Raw genomic sequence first — 22,459 nt, 5'->3', positions numbered from 1 at the left:
ACATCTTAACAGATGCCTCACACATGCACAGAACTGTTTCGTCAGACACCATATGATACTGTGTCCGGACAGCTGTGTGTTGTGGGAATAACCTAAGAGCTTCCTATTCAGAATATGCAATGAAAATGCGCATTTTAGAAGAATGGACTATACATCCCACTCTTTCCCTCTAATAATCTGTCACTAAATCCTGTCGATTCTACCTTCACAGCATAGCTAAAATCGGCCCTCTCCAGCCAAACCGCTACCATGCTGATCCAAGTACTTATCCTATCCCTCCTCGATTACTGCTTCTGCCTCTTCGGTGACTTCTCTCCCAACTCCATTCCATACCTTCATTCTGCTGCTTGGATCATTTTTCTACAATAAATGTTCAGTCCACATCTCCCCACTCCTCAAAAACCTCCAGCGGTTGTCCATCCACCTCTGCATCAAACAGAAACTCCTTACCATTAGCTTTAAAGGATTCAACCAGCTTGCCCCCTCAGACGTTACCTCACTGATCTACTGCAGCCCAGCCCGCACACTTTGCTCCTCTAGTTCCAGTTTATTCACTGTGCCCCAATCTTGTCTATCTTGCAGCCCCTCTTTCCCATGTCCTCCCTCTAGCATGGAACTCCATTCCCCTCCTTATATGCCAGACCACCACTCTCCCCACCTTTAAAGACTTATTTTAGGTCACATCTTCTCCAAGAGGCTTTCTCCAGAGAAACTTTCTTTACCTGACTCCTCCTCCTTCTGCATTGCATATGTACTTGGATCTGTACCCTTTAAGCACTTGATATTCACCCCACCCTCAGCCCCCCAGCACTTACATACATCGTTCTAGTTGATTTATTTATATCAGTGTCTGCCTCCTCCTAGACTGTAAGGTCATTATGGGCAGGGAACGTGTCTCCCAGCTCTGATGTATTATACCTGCTCAGGTGCTTCGTACAGTGCTTTGCACATAGTAAGTGCTCAGTAAATACCATTGATTGAGTAATAATAAGATTAGGCTGTAAGAGCCTTTAGGCAGGAGAAGCAGCATGGCTCAGTGGAAAGAGCACGGGCTTGGGAGTCAGAGGTCATGGGTTCAAATCCTGCCTCTGCCGCTTGTCAGCTGTGTGACTTTGGGCAAGTCACACTTCTCTGGGCCTCAGTTCCCTCATCTGTAAAATGGGGATTAAGACTTTGAGTCCCCCGTGGGACAACCTGATCACCTTGTATCCTCCCCAGCACTTAGAACAGTGCTTTGCACATAGTACATGCTTAACAAATGCCATCATTATTATTATTATTATTATGTATAACAATTCTGTCGTATTCTCCCAAGGGCTTAGTAGGGTGCTCTTCATAAAGTGCGTGCTCAAATACCGTTAATTTATTAATAAGCCATTATAACACATCCATGAATTTGTCCAATCCCCACCACTCCCCAGCCTCCCCCCCACCGGGAACCTGCTGCTGCTGTTGACTTACCGAACTTACTTCGGGAACACATTACATATATCTTATGGCCACTGAGTGAAGAAGTATTTCCTTTTGTCTGTTTGGCACCTAGCTCCATCTTGATGAGACTCCCCTGTCTTAGTGTCATGAGATTTGATGAACAAGTATTCCCCATTTAGCCTGTCAGAACCATTTTATCCATCAGTTGTTTTTATTGAGCACTTACTGTGTGCAGAGCACTCACTTTTCCTGCCATAGTTGGATGTAGAACTGTTTCCTAAGAGTTCTTTCCTTTCAGCCTTTCCCTTTATAACCTTATTGAGGGCACATCTCCTCCAGTAAGCCTTTCCTGATTGAGCCCTCCTCTCCTCTTCTCCCCTCCCTTCTGTGCCACTCATACTTACTCCTTCATTCATCCTCTGTCCCTTCCCTATGGCACATATGTGTATATCTCTAATTTATTTATTTATCTATTTATATTAATATCTGTTTCCCCATCTAGACTGTGAGCTCATTTTGGGCAGGGAATGTGTTTGATGTTATATTGTAGTCTCCCAAGCACTTAGTGCAGTGCTGTTCACACAGCAAGTGCTCAGTAAATATGATTGTTATTAATATATTGTTAATATATTATATGTGAATATACAATGTATATTAATATATAATTAATAATAATAACCACCTCAGGGCTTCTTAACATTCACTTTGCTGAAAAAGCACAGTGTGGGCATTGTATGCTTCTTTGCTCCTCCTCTCCTCCCTCTTTACACTCAGAAAAATCACTGACTGACTAGTGTGTTTATCTCTGCCACGTTGGGAAAAATCAAGCAGCAAAATAATTTTGGTTGTTTTCCTTTCTGTTAACTCCCCACAGTGAAACATTCCCCTGCCACCCTTTTTCCTGACCAAGTAAAATAGCCCAGCAGACATTTGAGTATTTATGCTTTCATATAGATGAGGATGATTTTCTAATCCTCATACTACAGTCGATTCTGTTCTACAGAATTGACTGGTGTTAGTACAGTGAAATGAGATGCTTTATTTGAATGAACCCTGAATATCACGTTATTTTGGTTGGTTGATTCTCAGTCATTGAATATCAGTTCCTGGGGCTCATAGCAAATGTCATTCTGTTTGGTTTTTTTTCCGGTAGGAGTGAATTTGTTGGTGGGTACAGAGAGTGGCCTCATGCTGCTGGACAGAAGTGGCCAAGGAAAAGTTTATCCACTAATCAACCGGAGGCGGTTTCAGCAGATGGATGTACTGGAAGGCTTGAATGTATTGGTGACGATATCTGGTAAAGTATCTTTCATTGCCCCTACTCTTGTTTTGCTGGCACTTGATTTTAGAATTTAAACCCATTTGTAATCTCGAACTGTATATGTAAGTCTCTCAAAAATAGAACACTGTGAAAAGAGTATTATTTGTCACCAGTGTTTTCAGGTATCAAATATAAATAGGCCTTGTTTAGAAGCATATGCAAAGAAAGCTGTTCCACAAGATATGTGGGAGCAGCTTCACCCCAAATTGTATATTATTCAAGATGCTAAGAAATGGGAGTTGGTGAAAAGGTTTTGTTTCAGTTGGTCAGTCCAGGGTATTTACTGAGAGCTCAGTCTGTGCAGTTTATGTGCTAAGCACTTGGAAGAGTACAACACAGCTAATAGACAAAATTTACTGCCCCAGTGCGGAAGATAGACACTAAAATAGGCAGAAGCAGTGGACTCTATAGAAATGTATATAGTGTCACAGGAGTGAGTCCCCAAGGTCTTGGGCAGGGAAGGTGGGCTGAAGTGTCAGCAATTGGGAAATAGGATGGGGAGATGGGAGATTAATCAGAGAAGGCCTCCTGGAAGAGATGTGCTTTCTGGAGGGTTTTGAAGTTGGGAAAACAGTAATCTGCTGTATGTGGAGGAGGAAGGAGTTTCAGGCAGAAGGGAGATGTGAGCAAGTGACATGGATAAGTGAGAACAAAGCACCGCAAAGCATGCAAACTGGGATTTAATAGGAGAGGGGTGAGGATAAGAAGGGGAGAGGGTGTTGATTAAGTAACTTAAAGTCAACAGTCAGGAGTTTCTGCTTTATTCAGAGGGGACTGGGTAACCAACCATTGAAGGTCTATGAGGAGCAGGGTGGTGTGCAAATAATGATGTTTTAGAAAAATGATCTGGTCAGCACAGTGAAGAATGGACAAGAGAGGAGTGACTAGAGGCAGGGAAGTCTGCAAGGAGGCTCATGCAGTTGTCAAGGCAGGAAATGACAAGTGCAGATGACAAGTCTGTTAAGTGCTTATTTGTGCCAGGCATTGCACTAAGTGCTGCAACAGCTAGAAAAGTAGTGTCGCCTTGTGGAAAGACCACGGGCCTGAGAGTCAGAGAACATGGGGTCTCATCCTTGCTCCAGCACTTCTCTGCTATGGGACCTTGGGCAAGTCACTTAGGTTCTCTGTGCCTCAGTTTCCTCTTCTGCAAAATAGGGTTTCAATACCTGTTCCTCCTCCTACTTAGACTGTGAACCCTGTGTGGGACCTGATTATAATAATGGCATTTATTAAGTGCTTACTATGTGCAATTCAGTGTTCTAAGTGCTGCTTAGAACATCTAAGATTATCTGGTATCTACCCCAGTGCTTGGTACATTTTCTTGCCACACAAGCACTTAACAAATACCACAATTATAATAATAATTGTTATTGTTATCGCTATACAGCATAGGTATCTTGAATCTAGTCCCTGTCTCAGCAGCCTAAGAAGGTGCAAGAACATGAATTAAATCCCCATTTTACAGGTGAGGAAATTGAGGCATAAAGAAGTTGTAGACGGTGAGCTCCTTGTAGTCAGGGAACGTGTGTACCAGCTCTATTGTATTGTACTTTCCCAAGTGCTTAGTGTAGTAAGCGCTCAACACAGCCATTGATTTATTGATTGAAGTGATTTTCCCTGAGGTCCCCCAGCAGGCAGTGGCAGAATGGAGATTCAGACCCAAGTCTTCTGATTCCCAAGTTCATGCTCTTTCCACTAGGCCATGCTGCTTGTCTTCTGGGGTCCAAACAAGTGGCATTTTTAGTGGAGTGGACATTTTATATACCATGCTCTAGGTTTCTTATTTATTTTATGTATCATTTTATTTTATGTACCATGCCCTTTGTTTATTACTGATGCCTCTAAGAATAGTTTTCTCGTTTTTGAAGACCACATTTGCATTTTTTTTTACTAGGAAAGAAGAACAAACTGCGAGTTTACTACCTGTCCTGGCTGAGAAATAAAATCCTTCATAATGATCCAGAAGTTGAGAAGAAGCAAGGGTGGACCACTGTAGGTGATTTGGAAGGATGTGTGCACTATAAAGTTGGTAAGTTTGAGGAGTTTGCTTTTCTGATATTTGTTCAGCATCTACTATGTGATGGGTACTGTAGTAAGCGCTGGAGTAGATACAAGGTAATCAGGTTGGACATAGTCTATGTCCCACATGGTGCCCACAATCTTAATCCCCATTTTACAGGTGAGGTAACTGAGGCACAGAGAAATTAAGTCACTTGCCCATGGTCACACAGCAGACAAATGCAAAATGTGGAATTAGAACCCACATCTTCTGACTCCTTTATCTGTGCTGTCTCCACTAAGCCACGCTGCTTCCCTTTGTGTGTGTTTTGTTTTGTTTTGTTTTCCAGCCAGCAGTTCCTTTCAAAGGTTGCTTGGCTTCAAAGAAATGGTCCCGGTTTTGCTAGAATAAAAAGAGGCAGAATTTTGCAAAAGCTTGGAGTTGGGGTTCAACGTTAATCATATTGATAACTGCAGCCAAACTTTGCAGTTTCCAATGGTTACGTTAATGACTCATTGAGTTCCTGCTCATCGCTATGCCACCTAATTTAGTTTTCAAGTTGACTAAAGTATTACACTCATATTTGAGGACTGGTAAAAGCACGCCTATGATCCGGGTGGTGGAAGTAATTTATTTCATCAGATTCTTAGCAGAGAATGAATTGGATTATAAGAACCCTCTTATCCCAAATGGATTAGGGCAGGGCAGTGTACAAAAATGGGCATGAATGGGCGATTGTAAAGGGGCCACTTGAAAGGAAGGTTGTGGCTTCCATGAGTTTGGCTATGGAGTGAAAATCAAGTCATTTGCCTTGTCAATTCTTCAGGCCTTTCTTTTTTGTAGAAAGGAAAGCCATGATTTCTTCAGCACAATATTGTATTATCTGCTGTCTTGATTATCATAGCAACACTTACTGAACCTGGAACAGCCAGTGCAGATTAAAAGTGTGACTGTCAAATGGCAGGGCATGTCACATGCTGAAACTTAGAAGAGTCAAGTAGGGACGAGTGACTAAATGTCTCTGTAATAAACCAAAGAATGCAAAGAATGCAGGAAGTCATCTTAAATAATGGGTGGGTCACAATGGATGCCAACAGCTTCTTTAATGAAGTAGTCTATTGACAATATATTCACAACAGCTTAAGTGAAGACTATGGTGCCTCATTATTCCAGATGAAAGGGGTATTAATAACTTGGCCTTGGAATGCGGAAGTTTATTGATTGTTGCTACAAAACCATGGAGTAGATATTTTGGTGATAAAAGTTGCCACTTTGATTAGTTCACTTTCATTCTCAAGAAAGCTTTGCCTGTTCAAAGAGATCAAGATTCTTGGAAGTGAATATTGTTTTTTCATCCTGGAGCAGTTAGTACTAGTGATACATGTATTGCTTCAAAGCATTGGGTGGTTTAGATTTAAGGGTGAAGTTTTATTAACCTCAGTTATAAGAGTAGGCGTGAAAATACAAGGGGACCTGGTATTTGGTCGTCACTTTCATTATCGGTACTTATTGGATACCTATTGTGTGCAGAGTACTGTACAGGGCACATGGGCGTACAATAAAAGCAGAAGATTCAATTCCTGTCCTTGTTAAGCTGTTTAATTGGGAGTACTAGTAATAACAGTAATAATAATTCTAGTACCTAATTGTAGTACTTAATACATGTTACTTTATGCTAAACACTGTGCTAAGTGCTAGGATAGATAAGCAGGTCAGGCACAGTCCCAGTCCCATATGGGCTCAAAGTCTTGAGCAGGAGGGAGAGCAGATACAAAATCCTCAGTGTACAGATGAGGAAACTGAGAAAATTTAATTGACATGCCCAAAGTCACATATCAGGCTAATGGTGGAGCTGAGATTGGGACCCAGGTTTGCTTACTCCCAGGCCCTTGCTCTTTCCACTAGACCATGTTGCTTCAGTGGGAATAAGAGGAAAACAAGGATGGTGCTATAGGAGTAGACCTCTGGTCTCTTAGAAAAAATTTCCAAATCAGCAGACCAGATTCATTATCAGAATCTCTCCAAGAATCACCCAGTACTACTGCACTTAATGGATGTTCTTAGAGAAAGAACTGGTTATGGATCATTCTGCAGAGTGTTAACAGCCCTATGATAGAACACTACATTTGAAGAAAACTGAAGATTATTTCACCAGTTGCAATTCATTTGCAACCTCAAGTTGAAAGTTGACTGAATTCTGTTACATAGGCAGAACATTGTCCAGTGATGATGATGATGATGATAATAATGATAATTATGGTGTTTAAGTGCCTACTTTGTGCCAAGCACTGTTCTAAGCACTGGGGTAGATACAAGATAATCAGGTTGTGGGGCTCACAGTCTTAATCCCTGTTTTTCAGGTGAAGTAACTGTAACAGTGATGTGCTTTATACTCTTGCCACATTCCCTATCTGTAATTTATTTTAATGTCTGCCTCCTCAACTACACTGTGAGCTCTTTGAAGGCAGAAATTGTCTACCAACTCTAGTGTTTTATACTGTCCCAGTTGCTTAGAGCAATGCCCTACACACAGTAAGCACCCAATAAATATCCTTGACTGATTGATGCCTGAATGACCATGGCTCAGTGGAAAGAGCCCGGGCTTTGGAGTCAGAGGTCATGGGTTCAAATCCCGGCTCTGCCCACTGTCAGCTGTGTGACTTTGGGCAAGTCACTTAACTTCTCTGTGCCTGTTACCTCGTCTGTAAAATGGGGATGAAGACTGTGAATCCCCTGTGGGACAACCTGATCACCTTGTAACCTCCCCAGCGCTTAGAACAGTGCTTTGCACATAGTAAGTGCTTAATAAATGCCATCATTATTATTATTATTATTATTATTATTATTATTATTATCATCATCATTAAATAGAAACTGGATTCAAGAAGATCACTATATCCTTAAATAGTCTGGCAAATCTTTCAGTTACATAAGTTCCATACTATCTCAGATATCAAATCTACATTCCTGAGGGTCTCCGCATTTTCACCTCTGAGCCCTTCTCAAAATCAGGTGTCAGAAGGAGATCGCCAGTAATGAAATTCTTGAACATTGGTTACCCAGTAAATGGCCAAAAGTCAGTCATTTTGAAAAATTCAAAATTTGTTCATGCTTTTGAAGTACTTCCTTTCCCTGGGACCTCCTTTTCCCCTTCCCTGTCCTTCCTGTAAAGATTGATATCTCACCAGTTTGAATTGTGGCTTGAGGCCACATTGGCACTTCACATCTGCCAGCTTCTCATGGTGGCCGCCTTGATTCAAATGTCACTTAGAGATTCAGTGGACAAGTGCTGCTCTCTAAACATATGGGGTTATTTACCTAATGTAATTTAGGAGCTAGAAGTAACCCAGTAGCTGAATCCAGCATATAGAAGGATAATTAATAGATCTTTAGGCCTGAAAATTGTCATGTTCCCAAGGCATAGTTACAGCAATCCTGTTAGCATAAACAGATGTTAGCAGCGTGGCTCAGTGGAAAGAGCACGGGCTTGGGAATCAGAGGTCATGGGTGCTAATCCCGGCTCTGCCACTTGTCAGCTGTGTGACCTTGGGCAAGTCACTTAACTTCTCTGAGCCTCAGTTACCTCATCTGTAAAATGGGGATTAAGACTGATCACCTTGTATCCCCCCAGTGCTTAGAACAGTGCTTTGCACATAGTAAGCGCTTAACAAATGCCATCATTATAATCATTATTATTATTATTATTATGTGAGAGGGCACTGGTCAGTGATGGTACTATTTAGGAATATAGATGCATAAATCTTTAAATTATTTTTTATGGTTCATCAGTTCTTGGAAAGAAATGAAAATGATTTGTCAGCGTGGCTTAGTGAAAAGAGCATGGGTTTGGGAGTCGGAGGTCGTGGGTTCTAATCCTGGCTCCATCACCTGTCTGCTGTGTGACTTTGGGCAAGTCACTTAACTTTTCTGTGCCTCAGTTACCTCATCTGTAAAATGGGGGTTAAGACTGTGAGCCCCACGTGGGACAACCTGATTACCTTGTATCTCCCCCAGCGCTTAGAAGAGTGCTTGGCACATAGTAAGCATTTAACAAATACCATCATCATCATCATTATTATTATTACTATGTAGTTAGTATATCTGGATGTGGAACTTCACTTTTGACCCTGCTATTTTCTCTTTCTGAGAGAACTAAACTGTGGTTTATATGTGGTATATATGTTGCCGGTTTGTACTTCCCAAGCGCTTAGTACAGTGCTCTGCACACGGTAAGTGCTCAATAAATACAATTGAATGAATGAATGAGTGAATGGTTTGGAATTTGAAGTTGATCGTGAATGTTGTTTCTCCTGTTTGCAGTAAAATATGAAAGAATCAAGTTCCTGGTAATTGCTTTGAAGAGTTCTGTGGAAGTCTATGCCTGGGCCCCAAAGCCATACCATAAATTTATGGCATTTAAGGTAAGTATTTCATATGTTCAGTCTCCAGTAGTGAATATGTGAGTGAGAGTTTTCTCTGCATGAGCTCTGTAAGAGCTTTCTATGGGTGAATGCTGTTCTGGGCTCTGTGGAGAATTACAAAGATGACATGATGTTCTGCCCACAAAGAATTTTGATTCTATAGGGGAATTAGAGACTGTCACAAATCTAGGAACTGCAAATAGATCCCATTACAGAAAAGTCTAGAATCAGAAGATAAACCTATGCAAAGGCAGAAGCACATGTGTGAAATTTGTGAAAGAAATAAACCTATGGGGGAATCCGGAGGGATTGGAATGCTCAGTCAGGAGTTGGACCGGGAAGGACACATGGAAGAAGTGGATTTGGAAGGAGCATGTGGCCTAATAGAAGGAGCATGGGCATAGAACTCAGGAGGACTTGGGTTTCTAATCCTGGCTCTGCCAATTTTCTGCTGTGTGACCTTGGGCAAGTCACTTAACTTCTCTGTGCCTCAGTTACCTCATCTGTAAAATGGAGATTAAAACTGAGCCCCATGTGGGACATGGACTGTGTCCAGCCTGATTAGCTTCTATCTATCCCAGTGCTAAGTACAGTGCCTGGCACATAGTAAGCACTTGACAAATACCATTAAAAAAAAAAATGGCTAGGCTCATGGTCTGATGACCGTGTAGAGGAGACTGCATTCTGGGAAGGGCGAAGATCGTGAGCATTGGCTTTGGGACAGCAGAGTGTGAATAATTTGGCTCAGCAAGAGTGGAGAGTACAGGCATGTGGACAGGTGTAGACAGGGGCAGATAGGTAAAGGGGGCCAGGTTGGTGAAGAATGAAGCTCAGAGCTTCTGTAGGCTTCTAAGAAGGGGAATTGACACAACTGGATCAATTCTTAAGGAACTTAATTTTTTATTGCCATGTGGATGATGGACAAGTGGGGACCCAAGCACTTGGTACGGTGTTTTGCAATCAATAAACACAATCGATGGAGGAGAAGCTTGAGGCAAGGAGGCTCTTTATGGACAATGAGGCCCATGGTGGTTGGAATCCCAAGTTAGAGCACTAGTTGTAGCAGCTAAAACCAGGTGAGTGTGGACTCCCCCAAAAGAGTGAGTCTAAAGAAATAAGAGGGTACACCCAAAATCCTAGGAGGCAGTTGGAGGTTTGCAAGAGCTAGACCAGATTTTGGAGAAGGGAGTCAGATTAAGCAATAATTCCTCATTGCCACACTAGGTTCAAACAGAATCTTTGTAGGAGAACGAGAATTTCGGGTGGGCAGAATGGGGTGGGTTTTGAATCTTCCTCCAGCAACATTTGCTACACAGTCCCAGGAGCACCGTTGGTGCTCAGCAGGAGGGTGATGGTGGCCGAGTGTGATAGTGTGAAGGGGAGTCCAGAGAGTGCCAGTGAGAAGCTTGTCTTCACTGTTTAGACCCTCAAGTCCCTGGAGCAAAGGGCAGCAAACAGGGCAACAAGGGAGGGAGCTATCAGGTGGAATTGCTTGTCAAGGGGAAGGTCTCAGGGTGATTCGTTGGGCCGGGAACTTTAAGGATTGGGTAGTACCAAGTTGGTGATAGCATGTACATTGTTGTGGTCTCAGAGATAGAAGTGCATCTTGAGACAATAAGGTTGCAAGGTATATCCAAGTTACTCAATAGCTGATGTGGACTGAAGATCGGGTCCTTTGGAATCCGGCAGATGAAGGAATTTATATGCTAGAAAAGAGAATGTAGAAGATAATCTCACAAACAGGAGGAAATGAGGAATCTAGGTACACCTACGTGGACTCATATTAATAATAATAGTAATAATAATAATGGCATTTATTAAGTGCTTACTATGTGCAAATCACTGTTCTAAGCACTGGGGACATTACAAGGTGATCAGGTTGTCCCACGGGGGGCTTACAGTCTTAATCCTCATTTTACAGATGAGGTAACTGAGGCACAGAGAAGTTAAGTGACTTGTCCAAAGTCACACGGCTGACAATTGGCGGAGCCGGGATTTGAGCCCATGACCTCTGACTCCAAAGACCGTGCTCTTTCCACTGAGCAACGCTGCATTTATCCTCTTCTCTCCCGACCCGATCCAAACATCCGTTCTCACAGCTCTACCGGGGGAGATTGGGTTCAGTGTTCTGAATGGGCATGTTCAAGAGAGGAGTGGGGAGAGGGCCCTGCTTTGGTCCGGCTGAGGAGACTTTATGCTGCCAGCTCCTGACAGCCGCTCCTAGGTATGTGTGGCATCGGTTATGGATTTAAGGTCAGTCCATAACGATCTTTGATATCCTTTAAATTTCACATTTGGCGTATTATAAGTTTATTCTTAACATAGGCCTGACCTGACTAAACCTGTGCTTAGGCTCCATTAGCTACTTTTAAGGATGACAGGAAAAAGAATGTATTATCAGTTAGCATAAATAAATTCCAACAACGACTTAGCCCGATTGGTAGGAAATCATGGGGGGCTTTTCAGAGGAAGACACATGTTTCTACTATGTCAAGATACTTTGGTCCTGGAGTTTAATCAGCACTGCCGAATTTTCCAAAATAAAAGATTTAAATCACAATGGTGCCTGATTCCAGCTAACAGTGCACATGTCCCGAGGGAAACCTCTCTCTTAGCCAGAGTGCTCACCTAGTTGCCTGATCTTTTGGGGTTACTGTCTTGCAGTCATTTGGGGAATTGATACACAAGCCGTTGCTGGTGGACCTGACGGTGGAAGAAGGTCAAAGACTGAAAGTCATCTACGGCTCCTGTGCTGGATTCCATGCCGTCGATGTGGATTCAGGCTCCGTCTATGATATATACCTGCCCACCCATGTAAGCACACACCTATACTGAGTTCTTTGATGCCATCCGTTTTTCTGACTCGCGTTTAGGGCTAGAAGCCTTAGGCCTCTGGAAAGCCCAGCCCCGGGCCCTCCATGAATCCCTTAGACTGTGATCCCTATGTGGGGTAGGGATTGGTGGCCGTCTTGTATCTACCCCTGAGCTCAATACAGTGCTTGGCATGCGCTAAATGCTTAATAAATACCATGATTCTTATTCTGCTTTTCTGCTCTCTTAGATCCAGAGCACCATCCAACCGCACGCGATAATCATCCTCCCAAACACAGATGGGATGGAGCTCCTGGTGTGCTATGAGGATGAGGGAGTCTACGTTAACACGTACGGGAGAATCACCAAAGATGTGGTTCTGCAGTGGGGAGAGATGCCTACATCTGTGGGTACGTAACTTTGTCCTTTGGGCATTCAGTGCCAATCCACCATTGGCAGTGTTGGCAAGATGGTGACAGTCTGATCTTGCTAATAAGGGGTTAAGAGATTCATTTTATGGAACCCTTTCCCCTCCAAAAAAAAAACAACCCAAAAAACTTTAATTCATATTCACCTCCATCTCCCCCTTTATTCATTATGATAATGCTGATCTGCCACACATATACACATTCATATATAAGGTGTAAGTGCCTACCACCCTCCCCCTGGCGCCCCCCCCCCCCCCCCCCATAGCGGAAAATGTATTCAATTTACAGGTTTTTTTGTTTTCTCATTAATTTTTACAACAGAAGCATATAGACAGACACACAAAGTCACATGTTTCTGGCCATGTTCTTAAAATATTTCTTTCAATTTGAGTTTTTCTCATCTTTAACATTTTGTGTGTTTCTCTCCTGAAGCGTATATTCGATCCAATCAGATCATGGGCTGGGGAGAAAAGGCTATTGAGATCCGATCCGTGGAAACTGGGCACTTGGATGGTGTGTTTATGCACAAAAGGGCACAAAGACTCAAATTTTTATGTGAACGCAATGACAAGGTAATGCTTTTTCTGAACTTGGCTTTGGTAATAACATTCACTTCCCCAGGGTTTTGAGAAATCAAGTCCATCAGATTTCTGTGGTGAGAGGATTTTTCTTCTGCAAAATGGATTCTAGACATATCCCACTTTTCCCCATTACTGGAATAACTGGGACTTGATTTATCCCAGCTCTGCCACTTGTCTGCTGTGTGGCCTTGGGCAAGTCACTTAACTTCTCTGTGCTTCAGTTACCTCATCTGTAAAACGGGGATTAACACTGTGAACCCCATGCGGGATTGGGATTGTGACCAACCCAATTTGCTTGTATTCACTCCAGTGCTTAGTACAGTGCCTGGCACATAGAAAGCGCTTAACAAATACCACAGTTATTATTATTATTAGAATGTGCTTAACAAATAACACAATCATCATTATTAATATTATCCTGATCCAGTATCTAAAAGCTTTTCTGTCTTATCACAAGCATTACCTCTTCTTCCAGTAATAATAATTATTTGAACTAGAATGGCCCTTTTATTTCCTGAAAGCACTTTCACATCAATTATATCATTTTATTCTCATGACATCCCTATAGAGGTAGAGAGATGCGGGGATTTCGGCCCCATTTTACAGATGGGGAAGGTGTGAGGCCCAAAGAGGCTAAGTGATTTGCTTGAGGCTTCACAGCAGGCCAGAGGCAGAGCTGGGCCATGTGTAAATTCTAGATAGATTTTCCTGCTGGGTGCCACTTGTAACAAACAGCCACTGTTCATTCTCCTCTGTCCCCAGGTTTTCTTTGCCTCCGTTCGGTCCGGTGGAAGCAGTCAGGTCTATTTCATGACCCTAGGCAGGACTTCTCTTCTGAGCTGGTAGAAGCAGCATGACGATGAGAAGAGTGCTGACAACCAGAGTCTCCGTGATCTTCAGAACTTGGAATTACTTGCAACTGGAGTACAGACCTGCACTGATGTAACACAGTGAAATATATGTGCAGGCTTCACTGGTGTTAGATTTCTAACTCTGTCTCCATTTTTTCTGTCCCCTTCTTTGCCTCGCCCCATCTCAGTCACTCCTCTCCTCCCTCCTATTCCCTACTTCCCTTCCTCCCTTCTCTTTTTCTCTCTTTTTTCATTTGTTCGTTCTTTCTCTCTCTCCTCCTCTCTCTAATAAAGGCTGCAATGCAGCTGGTGCTTTTTAAGATATTACCATCAGGTGCTATTATAGAAGTGTTTGGGATTTGGCATCATGTTTTAGAAAGTAACACGATTTTCCTTGAAGCTCCAGAATTCCTTGTCTGTGAATGACTCTGTTGTGTTAGTAAAGAAAAGCGAGAGGCTTGACCAGGCTGTTGGTTTGATTGGGAGCAGGCAAGGGAAGGTTAAAAAGTGGTGGTGTGAGAGCCAGTCTTGCTGAAGCAGAAAGCAGATTTAATATAGTAACATTAACAATGTATTTAATTGACATTTCTTTTTTTTTGTAATGTGACAATATGTGGACAAAGAGGAAGGTGCAGGTTTAAGAAGTTAATATTTATAAAATGTGAAAGGCACAGTGGCTAGGATAACTTTCTGTGGGCCGTGGGGGGTTGTGGGGGGGGAGGGAAGTGCAAAGGGATCCTAATTTGTTTCTTCATTTTGGGGTTTGTTTTTGGTGGGAGGGAGGGAGGGTGTTGTTTTTGGCCTGGCCAAGAGCTTTGTCATTTTTCTGTGTACCAGGTTTTGCCTAAAATTTGTGCAGGTGATTAAAAAAAAAAGTTTGTTCATTTTCTATAATGATTCTGTGTTTGGCCAGAACTTGATTGTGTCACAGTATTAGCACTGCCTCAGTTAAAGGTTTAATTTTTGTTTAAACCTAGAAGTGCAACAACAGTTTTACCACAGTCTGCACTTGCAGAAAAAAAAATTCCACATTTATTTTTTTGTGCCTACCTCATTGTTTTTATGCATTAAAATAAGAGGTGGTTTACTTTATATGTTTTAGAGGGGAAAAAATTGTCTAATTTAATCTTAATAATGAAACTACCAGTTGAAAAGTTTGACTGTTAATCTGTAGTGAGTTTCAGCAGGAGAGAGGAGTTGGTCACAGAAATGGGGTAAACAGCTTTGTGGCGTTAAGATACTGATGGATGTGATTTGCTTACTGATTTTGGAGCGCAAAGTGTTTCATTTAGTGGGTTCTCCGTGAATGGCAGATGGCTGAATTGAGTCTTCATTTGGAGAGATTTCACTTTTCTAAATTTGCATTGAGTAGCGGACAGATTTACGTTTGGATAGTTCTACAAACTGCTACTGTTGTCAGGAAACTCTTGAGGAAGTTGCTTGTCATTTCTAAAAAAGCAATGCACTAAAAAACTATTTTAAGAATGTAGTTAATTCTGTGTATTCATACCGCAGCATACATACCTTGGGTTCTAGATGCAAGACCTATCTAAGGCCCACCCAAGACCCATGAGAAGCAGCAGGGTGTGTGAGAAACAGCATGATGTAGTGGCTAGAGCACGGGCCTGGGCGTCGGAAGGTAGTGGGTTCTAATTACAGCTCTGCCACATGTCTGCTGTGTGACCTTGGGCAAGTCGCTTCACTTCTCTGGACCTCAGTTATCTCATCTGTAAAATGGGGATTAAGACTGTGAGCCCCACGTGGGACAACTTGATTACCTTGTATCTACCCCAGCGCTTAGAACAGTGCTTGGCACATAGTAAGCGCTTAGCAAATACCGTTATTATTATCAAGACCCAAGTTCTGACTTTTCTTTCTCCTTTGTGCCCCCTCTCTCTCCTCCCTCTCCCCCTTCCCTTTCTCTAGTTCTCTCTGTAAAAGGGCAGTCTTATAACTATATTCTTGACATTTGTAATAAATGGTTTGAGAGTAATGATTTGTTTAATGGCTACAGGTTCATTACTTGACAAACCTTTGAGTATAGAATAATCTGTTGGGTATGTAACAATGCACAGGGGTCATGATTCAGCTGTGTTCATTTTAACTTGTTTATTTTGGGTGGGGTATTTTGCTGACAACCGCCTTGTGCTGTTCATTCAGTGCATAGCTTAGCAGTGGTCCACTGGTGTTGTCTACTGTGGTTAACTTTCTCATGGCGTGACAATTGAGGAATTTTTTTCCAATCTTTTCACCAAACGTCTGGTCACAGATCCCACTCCTACTCGAGGCCTCTGCTCAGCAGTCCTTCTGCTGTCCCATCGATTCAGGCCCCATTCTGTCTGCTGAAATTCTCTTCCACTCTACTGCGCGAGAATGCTGTCAGCTCCCCTTGAAACCACATTTTTTTGGTTTTTCGGATTTTTTCTTTAAACCATCAAGCCAGGAAACCCTGACCCACACACAAGAAGATTAGAAACAAAGTAAGCCTTACTTTTCTTGCCGAAGGCATATTTTTAGCAGGTGTTTTTCCTCATTATGTGACTTTCGGAGAGCGCCAGAGGCCAAAGCCAAGAGACTCGTCTCTTCCGAATCGTTTGTGGCTGACTTGGAGGAAGCTTTTACCGTTCTTAGGGCCTCGTGGACTGCGAGGTGAGAGAGGGGGCTGGAACGTGTCTTGATCCTCCACTCGGGAGTCACACCCCAGCCCCGTCACTTAGTTGACGAAGGCCGGCCAGTCAGGTGACCTTACACGTGGTTTGTTTTGTGAAGCTCTGTGTGTGTCTAAGTGGCCTGAAGTCTTCTCAGAAGCCACCTTGAAATCAGTTCAGTTCCCAGAGGAGTGATCTGTCAGATACCGGCTGAGATCCCCCCCAAGAATGGACTGGTGAGGTTCCAATCCTTTAGCCGAGTGAGGGCTCGGTGGCTGTCTGGTCTGTAGAAGTGCCAAGGAGACAAAACGACAACTGAAAACAGTATTGCGAAGAAACCACTACATAGAAAACGGTGAACTCCTTTGAAACAGTGCTTTGGAAAGCCAAAGCAAAAATTTTCAAAAGGCAAAAATGCTCCTAGGTTTAGTTAAAGCTTCAATAAGTAATACTTTTCTTTTATCTTTAAGTCAAAGTAATCCTAACTGTACGACTACAGTGTTTTCATTTTTATCTTATGCACATGTTATGTTGAAGAAATGTTTACAAAAATGGTTTTGTTACACTAATGTGCATCACATATTTATGGTTTATTTGAAAGTGATTTTTTTGTGGGTTATTTAGTTTCTCATATTATTAGTAGCACACGTTTTTCTGCTGATTATAAAGATGCTAAACAGTAATACAAATGACAAACTGCGATGAATTTACTAATCAAAGAGCTGCAAAGCAGACTGGTGACAAGTAAACACTCAGCTTTTTTTTTTTTTTTTGCAGTGCTATCTAACTTGTCTTCTGTGTACTATGGAAATTGTTGTTTTCCCCCCTTTTTCCGTAAATAAAGTCAAAATGACAACCAAGGTCTGGTGTGGAAGGTAAATCTTTTTTTTTTTTTTTTTTTTCAGATTTAGAAAGCTGTGTGAGGCCTCCCTCCAGAGATGGGCATGGGTGCCAGTTGTGTAAATGTTTAGAACATGCCTCACACATGCATCAGCACCCTCCAAATTATTCACAATCTATAATAATAATAATGGCATTTATTAAGTGCTTACTATGTGCAAAGCACTGTTCTAAGCGCTGGGGAGGTTACAAGGTGATCAGGTTGTCCCACGTGGGGCTCACAGTCTTAATCCCCATTTTACAGATGAGGGAACTGAGGCACAGAGAAGTGAAGTGACTTGCCTAAAGTCACACAGCTGACAATTGGCGGAGCCGGGATTTGAACCCCTGACCTCTGACTCCAAAGCCCGTGCTCTTTCCACTGAGGCATGCTGCTACCCCTAATCTATTGTGAGCGGAGTACTGTACTAGGGACCGCACAGCAGAACTGTACAGAAAAAGTACCACACAATCCCTGTCCTTGCGGAGTTTACCGAAGGAATAGAAGGAGAAAATAGATCCAGAAAACTGTGGGCAAATCAATCAATAGCATCAGTAATTGCACTGGGATTCTAAGGTAGCGGAGGAAATAGCATGCCTGGAAATGTGAGTGGATTAATTGGGGAAGGCATCCTGTAGGAGTCTTCTTTTAGAGAAAGAGGGAAGAGACAGTTTGGGAAAACTGAAAGGGGAGGACACGTGCGGCAAGGGAATGGTGTGAGCAGGGAGCCAGAGGCAGGAGAGTTGAGAGAAAGGGACAGTTGGGAAGTATGGCAAGGAATGTGTTGACCAACTCTGTTGTATTCCTCCAAGTGCTCAGCACAGTGCTCTGCTCACAATAAACACTCAATAAATACTATTGCGTGATTATGCTCCTAATGCCAACCTACTCACTGTACACAGATCACATCTACCACTGACCCTTTGTTCGAATCCTCCCTCTGGCCTGGAAGGCGTGGGTTCTAATTCCGGTTCTGCCACTTGCTCTGCTGGGTGACCTTGGGCAAGCTGCTTAACTTCTCTGTGCCTCAGTGACCTCATCTGTAAAATGGGGATTAAGACTGTGAGCCCCACGTGGGACAACCTGATTACCTTGTATCTACCCCAGTGCTTAGAACAGTGCTTGGCACGTAGTAAATGCTTAACAAATACCATAATTATTATTATTAATTCCCTCCCACTTGGTATCTGACTCTGTTGTATTGTACTCTCCCAAGTGCTTAGTGCTCTGCACCCAGTAACTGTTCAATTCTAATCCCAACTCTTCCACTTGCCTGCTGTGTGACCATGAGAAAGTCACTTTTGTGCCTCAATTTCCTTATCTGTAAAATATGGGTTAAATACATATTCTCTTTCCTACTTATACTGTGAGACCTCTGGGGACAGGGATTGTGCCCAACATGATTGTCTTGCATCTATTTTTTTTTTAATGGCATTTGTTGAGCGCTTACTATGTGCAAAACACTGTTCTAAGTGCTGGGGGGATACAAAGTGATCAGGTTGTCCCACCCGGGGCTCACAGTCATCATCCCCATTTTACAGATGAGGTAACTGAGGCTCTGAGAAGTTAAGTGACTTGCCCAAGGTCACACAGCAGACATGTAGCGGAGTGGGGATTCGAACCCATGACCTGACTCCAAAGCCTGTGCTCTTTCCACTGAGCCACGCTGAGCACTTCGTACAGAGCTTAACACACATTAGGCACTTAACAAAATATTGTTATTATTATTACTATTTGATCCCTCATACTACCACTCTCCCCACCTTCAGAGCCTACCTAAAATCATGCCTCCTCCAAGAGGCCTTCCCTAACTAAGCCTTCATTATTCATTCATTCAATTGTATGTATTGAGCACTTACTGTGTGCAGAGCACTGTATTAAGCGCTTGGGAAGTACAAGTCAGCAACATATAGAGACGGTCCCTACCCTACAAAGGGATCAGTCTAGAAGGGGGAGATTACCCTCATCATCATCATCATCAATCGTATTTATTGAGCGCTTACTGTGTGCAGAGCACTGTACTAAGCACTTGGGAAGTACAAGTTGGCAACATATAGAGACAGTCCCTACCCAACAGTGGGCTCACAGTCTAAAAGACCCTCCCCTCTGCTTCCTCCATGTATCCCTTAAGCACTTGGTTATTCACCGTACCCCCAGCCCCACAGCACTTGTGTTCATATTCTTTACTCTCTGCCATTTTCCCTATTTGTCATTTTTTTTTAATGTCTGTGTCCCCTTCTGGAATATAAGCTCTTTCTGGACAGGCACTGGGTATTGTATTTACTTTCCCAAACACTTTGGCCACGTGTACTTTGCACACAATGGGCACTCAGTGAATAGCATTGATCGATGATAGATTGATTGATAGGAGCAAGAGCATAAGGTGGGGTGTAGCAGAAGAGGATACTACATAATAGACAATATTTGCATATTAACATGGCCTAATGGAAAGAGCACAAGCCTGGGAATCAGGAGATCTGAATGCTAGTCTCAGCTTGCCTACTGGATGACCTCTGCCAAGTCACTAACTTCTCTGTGCCTCAATTTCCTCACCTGTAAATTGGGGATAAAATATATTGTTTCTCTGTCCCTTTTATTGTGAGCCCCAAGTGGGCAAGGATTGTGTGTCATATATGATCACTTCTCTGTGTCTCGGTTACCTCATCTGTAAAATGGGGATCAGAGCCTGAGCCCCATGTGAGACAGGGACTGTCCAACCCTATTTCCTTATATCCACCCCAGCGCTTAGTTCAGTGCCTGGCACATAGTAAGCACTTAAATGCCAGAATAAAAACAATAATTACTATTATTATTATTATCTATCCCAGTACATTGCATAATCTTTGGCATGTACTAAATGCTTAAATTTGATTATTGCATTTTAATTTTAGTATTTGCACTTCCAGGTAGTTGTTGGTAGTTGGTAGTTTAAAGTTGAATGTGATAAAATCGACCAATTCATAAATTAAGTTGATTTAGCATCTTTGTGTGAAGACTTCTGTAGCTCCCCATGATGTTAATAGAATTAATGTGATGTCAGGAAAGTTTGTTCATTTTTAAGTTTGGAGGAGTTTGCTAAAGAGGGGAGGAAAGGAGTCTAAAGGTTCTTTGGGGGGACTGGCACCTATGGGCAATTTTTCTTAGTCATCATTCTTCTCACTTCACCATCCAAGATTTGGAAAGGGCCAAGTTTTGGATGGATAATGGAGCTTGATGCCTTGAAAAGAAGCAAAGTTAACTTACCACCGCAACCTGTGCTATGTTTCCATCAGTCATGTTTATTGAGTGCTTACTGTGTATACAGCATTGTACTATACTCATTGGAGAGTACAGTATAACAATATAACAGACATATTCCCTGCCCACAACAAGCCTACGGTCTAGAGGGGGAGACAGACATTAATATAAACAGATTAATTACAAATATGTACATAAGTGCTGTGGGGTTGGGAGCAGAATGAATAAGGGGAGCAAGTCAGGGAGACACAGAAGAGAATGGAAGAAAGGAAAAAAGCTTAGGAGGGATGGGGAGGAGAAGTGCCTTCAATAAGGCTTTGAAGTGGGGAAGAGTCTGTCAGATATGAAGAGGGAGGGAGTTCCAGGCCAGAAGCAGGACATGGAGGTCAGAAGTCAGCGGCAGTGAAATAGATGAGATTGAGGTACAGTGAGTACTTCCCATCAAGTATTGATGTGGACATTGTATAATAATAATAATAATGGCATTAGTTAAGCGCTTACTATGTGCAAAGCACTGTTCTAAGCGCTGGGGAGGATACAAGGCGATCAGGTTGTCCCACGTGGGGCTCACAGTCTTAATCCCCATTTTACAGATGAGGTAACTGAGGCTCTGAGAATTTAAGTAACTTGCCCAGGGTCACACAGCTGACGTGGCGGAGCTGGGATTCGAACCCATGACCTCTGACTCCAAAGCCCATGCTCTTTCCACTGAGCCATGCTGTTTCTACTGTAGATATTCGAGCCATCTGCAAATGCCAGGAAGAAGTAATGTTATTCATTCATTCAATCAAATTTATTGAGCATTTACTGTGTGCAGAGTACTGTACTAAACGCTTGGAAAGTACAGGTCGGCAACATATAGAGGTGGTCCTTACCCAACAAAGGGCTCACAGTCTAGAAGGATATTACTCCTCCCCTCCCATGCCAAAAAAGGTTTACCAGTCAGCTATTACTGTGCTAAATGAAATGTGAAATTAAAAAAAAATCCATATCCTGATCTTTACCCAGATGAACCAAAATACTTTCCTGCATTGATTTTATTTTTCCCTCAAAAAATCTATCCCCTGTCAAACATGTTCTCTTACCAATGTCCATTGGATTGCAAAAGTTTTGAAAGCTGGACAGGAATTGTGCTTTCTACTTTTATTGTAGCCTTCCAAGTGTCCATCAGTGTTATTTTTAATTTGGTATATTGCATTTAAGTGCTGACTTGGCACCATGTTCTCTGCTGGGTTCTGGGGAAAAACACAAGCATTACCATTCAATTCCTGGCCCTGGCCTTCAGTGAGCTCAGATCTAAAAGGGGAAGGGATGAAGGAGGGAGGGGGGACGGAGCAAATATGAATTAGCGGACTTTTGCAGAGAGAAAATCTTTCAGGGATCTGAGTTTGGAGTTGCCAAATCTCAGAATTTAAAAAGGGGAGTGGAGAAGTGTCCTAGTAAATATTAATTAATAGACTTTTTGCTGAAAAAATCTTTCAGGGATCTGACTATGGAGTTGCCAAGACTGTAAATTAGATATTAGCATTAAATCTAGATCAAACACCCTGAGTTTAATTTCCACAACTCTTCCTTACACATAATAGGGGATCATATCCTAGTAGATTGTATAATCAAGACTCAGTTTACCAGCAACAGCTGCTGTCAGGAGTAATTGGGAAGGGAGGAAGACATGTGGTCCATTCTACCACAGCTTCCTCACTTGCCTTCTCTCCCACAAACTTCCCCATAAATCTGTAGTTTCCCCACAAAGACCTCCGATTTTTAGACTCCATCCAACTTTCTCAACTCAGCATGCTCCATGGAACTTCTATACCTGAACTACCTTCCCTTGGTGACCAAATTGATGCT

General features: G+C 42.5%; 1 protein-coding gene across 7 annotated transcripts in view; it reads left to right on the top strand.

Moving 5' to 3' along the window:
• The window catches only part of MAP4K4 (mitogen-activated protein kinase kinase kinase kinase 4), a 268,656-nt gene extending 254,113 nt beyond the window's left edge, over positions 1–14,543 (top strand). For all 7 annotated transcript variants that reach the window (XM_038742695.1, XM_038742687.1, XM_038742692.1 and 4 more), the window contains 7 exons: positions 2,585–2,728; positions 4,647–4,781; positions 9,072–9,172; positions 11,837–11,986; positions 12,234–12,393; positions 12,844–12,983; positions 13,755–14,543. In XM_038742695.1, the coding sequence (XP_038598623.1) occupies positions 2,585–2,728; positions 4,647–4,781; positions 9,072–9,172; positions 11,837–11,986; positions 12,234–12,393; positions 12,844–12,983; positions 13,755–13,838 (914 nt within the window). In that variant the 3' untranslated portion in view covers positions 13,839–14,543. The remainder of the gene's footprint in view (positions 1–2,584; positions 2,729–4,646; positions 4,782–9,071; positions 9,173–11,836; positions 11,987–12,233; positions 12,394–12,843; positions 12,984–13,754) is intronic.
• Positions 14,544–22,459: the final 7,916 nt, after the last annotated feature.

Source organism: Tachyglossus aculeatus, chromosome 2, assembly GCF_015852505.1.
Source record: "Tachyglossus aculeatus isolate mTacAcu1 chromosome 2, mTacAcu1.pri, whole genome shotgun sequence".
Taxonomy (NCBI): Eukaryota; Metazoa; Chordata; class Mammalia; order Monotremata; family Tachyglossidae; genus Tachyglossus; species Tachyglossus aculeatus.
The sequence above is the reverse complement of the archived record's forward strand: the minus strand, read 5'-3'. Positions and strand labels throughout refer to the sequence as shown.